The 7,668-nt window shown below is 46.8% G+C and overlaps 1 protein-coding gene across 1 annotated transcript; it reads right to left on the reverse strand.

Moving 5' to 3' along the window:
- Window positions 1-224: 224 nt before the first annotated feature.
- Window positions 225-533, reverse strand: LOC126252417 (spidroin-2-like). The gene has a single exon (XM_049953307.1). The coding sequence runs from the start codon at window positions 531-533 to the stop codon at window positions 225-227; it is 309 nt and encodes a 102-aa protein (XP_049809264.1).
- Between the last annotated feature and the right edge of the window lie 7,135 nt (window positions 534-7,668).

Here is a 7,668-nt window from a genome sequence, read left to right on the forward strand (position 1 = left end):
ACGAGGCGAAAAGTGACAGGTAAGTGCCGGCGGCGATTTAAGGCGCGAGGTGGGCGGGGGCGAGCCAGCAGTAACGAGCGAGGTGCCAACTCCGGCGGGCGGGCGCTGTGAGCCGCGCGCCCTGTGTGTGCGTGTGTGTGGCTGTGGGGTAGGCCAGGTCTGTTGTGGGGTGGCGCATTCCAGCGCCCCGCCACCCGCGGCAGGTTGGACTTTGTCGGTGGGCCTCAAAGCGGCCGTCCCCGCGCGCCCCTCTCCCCCGCTCCCGCCCCCGCAGCGGCGGAGGCGGCGGCCTCGGTTCCCAGGCCGGGCCCCGCTGGGCGCCGCTCAATGAATGGCCCGGGGCCGCGGCGGGCGCCCGCTTTGTCTGCGGAGGACGGCGCCGCGCTGCGCCGTACCACACATGTGCCGGGCAGACCGCGGATTTGCGTGAGCGACACCTCGCCGCCGCCGCCGCCGCCGGACAAAGGCCGGCCTGGGACCGGCGCGCCCGCCGCGGTCCCGTGACCCCTCTGCGACGCGGCGCCGCGCACCATCTCGTGCGACTCGGCGTCCGCACAGGTGTAATTCCGGTCGCGGCAGCGTCTACTGCACCGCTCCTCGGCGGCTGACGCTTATAATTGTTGCTGGACGGAAAAAAAAGATACTTAATGAACCACTGTCGCGGTAGTTTTACTAACCACTTTCTTCGTATGAACAATGAGAGTTTTGTCCTAACAGGAAGCACAGTCCGATGTACACGTACCGCCCTTTCGTTCAACGAATCAAGAAACGCCTTCACTTGCTGGCTCATTCTTTGTTGCGATTTACTGTGTTATTTCTCGCACCATAGTTTCCAAAGTCTACATCTGTTACGGTGCTCGCTTATTTCCAAGTCCGTATCGATCCTAGTCTAGCCCCTACCACGCCGTAGCGGAGAAGCGAGGCAACTGTCCCCCAGTTGAAGCAGCCGATCGCCGCCATTTGCAGGGATGAATCCTAGTACTGGGGTTGTGATTTGACGTATATGAGACGCAACCAGAGCAAATTGAAGCACAAATTAAACGCATATTTGTTTAAAAAAGTACTGAGTATTCGAGTCTATTTTAAAAGTATACTTAAATGAATGAAGTTCCCTAATTTCCGAAATACGTCTGCATAGAGACGCGAAATTTAAGAATGTAAGGCTCTTTCCTGGCAACGTGGAGCGAGTTTGCATAGAGTTATTTGCATTAGATAATTACATGAAACTTTTAAAGTAGCAGACAGTACGATTATTATTTAATTTACATAATTTTCCTGTCAGGTCCTGTTTGCTTTTTGCTGTTTGCTACTATGTACATTTTGCACGCTTACTTTTGTTTAGCACAGTATTGTCTACACTCGAATTTTGGTATGATTAATTGTAATAACCCATATCACTTTAAATACGGTAGGAATTTCATTCGCACATTAGTTTTTAACACTGATAGCACCTCTAAAAGTGCTTGAGTTTGCAACATTTGATCAAATATTTGAACATTTTGGAAGTATAATCACCACCTGACAACACATGTTAAGTATCTAAACGCAATTATTCGACCTACCTCTGATTCATACTTAATATATATATTTGATTACCTTGGTAACCTGGAAAAGGAACGTTCAAAATTATACACACTGACAGTATTTCCACACTATTTAACCTAGGCCTATATTGCACGATTTCCAGGACACTATACCTTTTTCAAATGTGCTGGAAATCCAAATACTGTCGGTATAGCATCGTCCTTCAGTTGACGTCTATTTACATAATTTTCCATGTAACAATTCTATTCAAAATGAAGAGAGCACAGCAAATGATTTACTGTCGGTTGGAAGTTCTCTCTCCGAGTAGCAACTATCCATTTCCGATTTAGAAAATCGTTTGTAAGTGGAAACCAAAACAAAAACAAACGCTCATGATGTATTATTTCTCCATGAAAATACTATATACAAGTAACAGAAAGTAACAAACTACCAGAAATGACCAACCTGTGAAATGTAACATTGTTTCCGTCTTCGTCTTTGCTTCCATTATACTGTTACAATTAAAAGTAGCACACGAACGAACCCTGTTTATGCACTGTTTCCCTGCAAATAGCGGCTTCTATCACGTTCAATGTGGGGACGCGGTCTAGTTTTTATTTAGTAAGTCTATGATCCTAGTGCTGAGTTTTCACTCAGATGGCGCTTTGGTGCTAGGCGGTTGTTTTCGTGTGTGATCGCTGGACGGAGCTTAGCTGGAGGCGTGTGAGGAAGGGAGACGTGTCTGCCTTGGCGTGAAGGTGGAAGCGTGCTGGGCCCATAACCCAGAGGTCCGTGCGTCGGAACCACGCTCTGCTACCACTGGTGTGGGTTACCAACACAAGTACAAGGATAGCGTACCAATAGGGATAAGAAAGCAGGCATGAAGGGAGCCAAAACAGAAATAACAATCATCCATTTATTGCAGCATTACACACGCACATCATGATACATGAGACATTATAATTGTCACACTCAAATCTATGACACACAATATGTATCAGGAAGGGCACACACAATGGGGTTTAAGAAATTATAATGGCACATCAACTCCGCTATGACAAACAGTGTGCATAATGAAGGCCGCACAAGTTTACCAATGTAAGAAATTAAAATAATGCTAGCATAAAATTAACTAAATTGCCTTGAAGGATATGTTTATGAGAATAACACGACGGATCCGCAAGGGAGGAGGCAACACAATACTTAACTTAGGTGCACCAAAACAAACTACGGACACCAGGCCGCGCCAACAACGGACACGTAATGCACGCAACTACTCTCTCCGTTGCGGTTCCGCGCGTTCCACCCAAGTAATAGCTACCTGAAACATTTTAATAGTTGGAACAGTATACCAGTGATCAGCAAATTAAAAAACAATAACATGACATAAAAATACAATAATTTAAGAAAATCACATCATATCAGAATGAGATTAAGGTCTTTCGGTAATTAACAGATTACGAAACAGGTAAACGGGCATGTGTCACTATTAAATCTTGTGTAATTACACTCCTAAATTTCTCAGTACCAAAGTTGCAATTAACGCAACAAGGATTAAATCATTTAAGTGATAATGTTACTTTAAAATAATAATAAAATTATTTCATAAAAAAGAGGACCAAGAATGGCCCGATCAGTACTCCCCACTGAAGCGGTTCACACAAATGGTACTCCACGGCTCCGACCACACAGCCCCATACAAAATGCAACACCACAGCGACCCGGCGTACTACCAGAAGCACCAGGCAGTAAACCAAAATCGTACTAAGCCAAAACAAGGACCGATCTTTAAAATAACGAGGCATAGCCCGGGCCGGACAACAGACCAAATCCCTGGAAATCCATAAGAAACCTCAGCCAACTTAATACCAAACCAACAATTTATGAACAATATGCAAAACAAAAGGCCGGCCGCGGTGGTCTAGCGGTTCTAGGCGCTCAGTCAGGACCTGCGCGACTGCTACGGTCGCAAGTTCGAATCCTGCCTCGGGCATGGATGTGTGTGATGTCCTTAGGTTAGTTAGGTTTAAGTAGTTCTAAGTTCTAGGGGACTTATGACCGCAGATGTTGAGTCCCATAGTGCTCAGAGCCATTTGAACCATTTGCAAAACAAAAGACCTCTCAGTCCAAAGGCTTCCGTTTAGTCGCGAAGGTGGCTCCGACCCGCCTGCTGAGGTGCCAAGCGTCGTACGGAGTGTCGAATCAAGCTTAACCTTCGTTGACGGAAAGCGGAATCACCACAAGACAAAATAAACTCCAATCTAACTGCGCAAGGCAAACTCTAAGGAGTGCCACTCGAAGACTATGAACTTGAAGATCAAACATAAAGCACCCAGACTAACGTGCCGCTGAACGACGCACTTCCATCAACAGCGTCTAGTAGAGTATGGAGAGCAGCGTAGCCCATCCATATACATCCATGGGACGGTAAACGAGGATAGCAATCCCAGCGACGGAGAGACAGGAGGACAAAATGACATCCCGCCGCACATAGAAGGTATTTCAAACTCAGGCTCGACAAACTACAACAGGCGAGATTTTGCTCCCCTTGCGAATCAAGTTAAACGGCCCACCACGCCGCTGTCCACACTATTAACCGTAAAATCACGGTCCGGTCTTCCCATCGGGCCCCTCTCGGCGACCAGACACAAACAACCCCAGCCGAGGCGAACTATCTCACGCCAAGCCAGCCACCTCTTCCTTACTCAGACGCCTCCAGCTAAGCTCCGGCCAGCGATCACACACGGAAACAACCGCCTAACGCCAAAGCGCCATCTGAGTGAAAACTCAGCACTAGGATCGATACGGACTTGGAAATAAGCGAGCACCGTAACAACATCTACATCTACATCAGTACTCCACAAGCCAGGTAGTTGTGTGTAGCGGAGTGTATTTCTGGTATCATTAGCTGATGCCCCCTTCCACGTTCCACTCGTGAATGCCGTGTGGGAAGAATGACTGTCGGTAAGCCTCTGTATTAGTTCTGATTTCTAGAATTTTTTCAACGTGGTCATCTCGTGAGAAGTACGTAGGAGTGCTCTCAGCGAAATTGCAACAGTAAACCTCTCTGTGACGCACAACGCTTCTCTTGTAGCGCCTGCCACAGCAGTTTAGCACCTGTGCAATGCTCTCGCCCCGAGTAAACGATCCCGTGGCGAAACGCTCCGCTGTTCGTTGCATCTTTTCTACCTCTTCTATCAATCCTACCTTGTAACGATCCCAAATTGAAGATAAATTCTCAAGAGTCGGTCGAACAAGTGCTTTGTAAGCCACTTCTTTTGAGGATTCTTTCTTCAGATTCTTCCTATGAATCTCAAGAAGGAAAAAGAAAGATTGGGGTTTAACGTCCCATCAACATCACGGTCATTAGAGACGGAGCACAAGCTCGGATTGTGTCAAGAATGGGGAAGGAAATCGGCTATGCCCTTTCAAAGGAACCATCGCTGCATTTTCATGGAGCGATTTAGGAAAATCACGGAAAATCTAAATCTGGATGGCCGGACGCCGGTTTGATCCCTCATCCTGAAGGCAAGTCCAGAGTGCTAACAACTGCGCCACCTCGCTTGGTCTATGAATCTCTCAGTCTGGCGTCGGCTTTTAACACTATTTGTTTCGTGTGGTCATTCTAATTAAGGTCGCTCTAGATAGCTATTCGTAGATATTATAGGGGGTATACTGTTTCCAGCAATTCGTCATCAATAATGTAGTAGTACAGTAGCGGATTTCTTTACACATGTATGCGCAGTATGTGACATTTATTTACGTTCAGGGTCAGCTACTAGAGACTGGTCATTCATGACCATGACGGCCATTTTGCAAATGGAGACTGTTTTCTGGCGTTTCTACTTTCTCATAGACAACCGCAACCTCAGCGAACAATCGTAAGAGCTTCCGACCCTTTCTACAAGATCAATTATATACATTGCAAACAATGACACTTCTTTCACACTTCGTTTGGATGCTCCGGAAATTACATTTTCATCTGTACGTAGATTTTGCTGGATTCTATCCGACAGGAGTCCCTGAATACAATCGCAAATCTGGCCCAATACTTGATAAGCTTGTTTTTTTATTTATTTATTATTATTATTTTTTAGAGGGCAGTGCGGGACAGTGTTGAATTCCTTCCCGAAGTCAAGCAACACTGTCTGCATCTGAGCGCCAGTGTCTTCAGCACCATGGATCTCATGGAGGAATAGAGCGTACTGAGTTTCACAAAATCTCTCTTTGCGAGATCCAGGTTGATTTTTAAAGGGGAGTTTTTCGTTCTCCAAAAATATCGTAATTACTGAGGATAAAACATGTTCTACAACAGACTGACGTCAACGATATAGGCCTATAATTATGTGCATCTGTCCTACGACCCTTCTTTAAAACAGGAAAAAAATTCGCCTTTTCCTCTATCTTTCCAGCTGAAAATTCCTGTCTGACCTACGACCCGTCTTTAAAACAGGAATAACCTGCGCCTTTTCCTCTATCCTTCCAGCTGCAAATTCCTGTCTGACACAGCTTCTCTGACACCCTGTTTGCACGTTGCTTCCTGACATTCTCTCTCCCTGACATTCGATGGAATCCATTCCATCATCTTCTTAGGCCATCTGTCGTCACCCAAAGAGCATTCAAGTGCTGGACATAAACATGGAAACACCGCAAGAAATGCTTGCTTGAACATACATTCAGATGCTAGCTAAGCTTGCAGCTTGTGCTCCGGAATCTGACCACCAACGCCTCCTGCTCAGTTACCTCAATAATTTGCGAGTGTCAGTCGTGGTCCTTAAAGTGCCCTGTGCAGTTCTGAGTGCGCATTCTGGAGCTAAGTGCATTTGAACGTGGCTATATTATTGGTGTTGTATGGTGGGTGCTTCTGTAACGAAGACAGCCGAAGTGTTTGGAGTTTCAAGAGGCGCAGTAACATAGATTTATACCGCGTACAACTAAAGCGGAAAAGCATCATCCGCTACGTCACAACGCGAACAAAAGCGTATATTGAATGAACGTGAAGGACGGTCGTTGAAGAAAAATAGAGATGGGGCCCCTCCACGCCCGCACCAACGTGGTGACCAAACCAAAAGTTCTACTGTCACCTCCGTAAAACATGTTAGTTATCTAGTAAGTGGATCACAGGATGCTGGGCTGTGATGTTGTCCGTGCGTCTGGGTAAGACTACGCATTAACACGGTCCATCAGGTGATAGATAGTGGACGAAACGCGAGTGAGGGTAGCGATTTGAAGAGCAGAGGGAAAAAAGTGCCATGGCTCGTGCCGTGGGAAAAAAACCTCTGCGACAGTGGGATGGGTAGTAAGAGCAGTAGTGGCTTACTAGCTGCGATAGCTCATGCAAGGTTGGATTTGTTAGTATGGGTATCATGCATCATTACCGTGACAAGCGATGGCGATGTATCCCAGTGGCTGCAGCTGCTACATTCCTGGAACATTCAAGATCGTTATACAGTAGTGGGAGATCGGCCATAGATCGTCTCACTGTGTGGGGGATGTGTGGAGCTTGTTTGCATGCGGTGTACGGTACGGCTTCCCTGTGTGGTGCCAGTTATTCGGCGGTGTATTTCAGCTGGATATCCAGTAATAGCGTCTGATTAACAGGGGCTCGCCTGTGCCGTTATGTTTGCGTATGCTTGGCCATAGATGTTATGCCCTTACAAGTATGTCTTTTGGTCTTTTATGTTTCCATCTATGGTTATGGTCGTAGTTCCCCAGATTCAGAATAAACGGGTTCTGCGAATGTCTGGAGTTTCTGTATAGTCTTGTGGTGAGTTTGTGGATTACCTCCGTGAGAGTCTCAAGTCGGTATTCCCGGTGAAGGTCCGCGATGCGTGTGTATCGTGGAGCATTGCTTATGATTTTGAGTACTTTGTTTTGTATGAGCTGCAGACGGCGCAGGCGTGTAGGCGCAGCGTATCCCCAGACAGGAGCTGCGTACGTCATCAGGGGTCGGATAAGTGTCATGTACATGGACCTCTATACGCTTCTGTTCAGTGTGCTACGCCTGTTGAGCATAGGATAGAGCTGTTTGAGCCTCGCGCTAGCTCGGTTGGTCATGTGTTGTATGTGGTCCCCCCAGAGTAATTTCCGGTCCAGCCAGACACCGAGGTATTTGACTTTCTCGCGGAAACGTATTGGACGTGC

The sequence above is a fragment of the Schistocerca nitens genome, chromosome 4, assembly GCF_023898315.1.
Source record: "Schistocerca nitens isolate TAMUIC-IGC-003100 chromosome 4, iqSchNite1.1, whole genome shotgun sequence".
In the NCBI taxonomy this organism is placed as follows: domain Eukaryota; kingdom Metazoa; phylum Arthropoda; class Insecta; order Orthoptera; family Acrididae; genus Schistocerca; species Schistocerca nitens.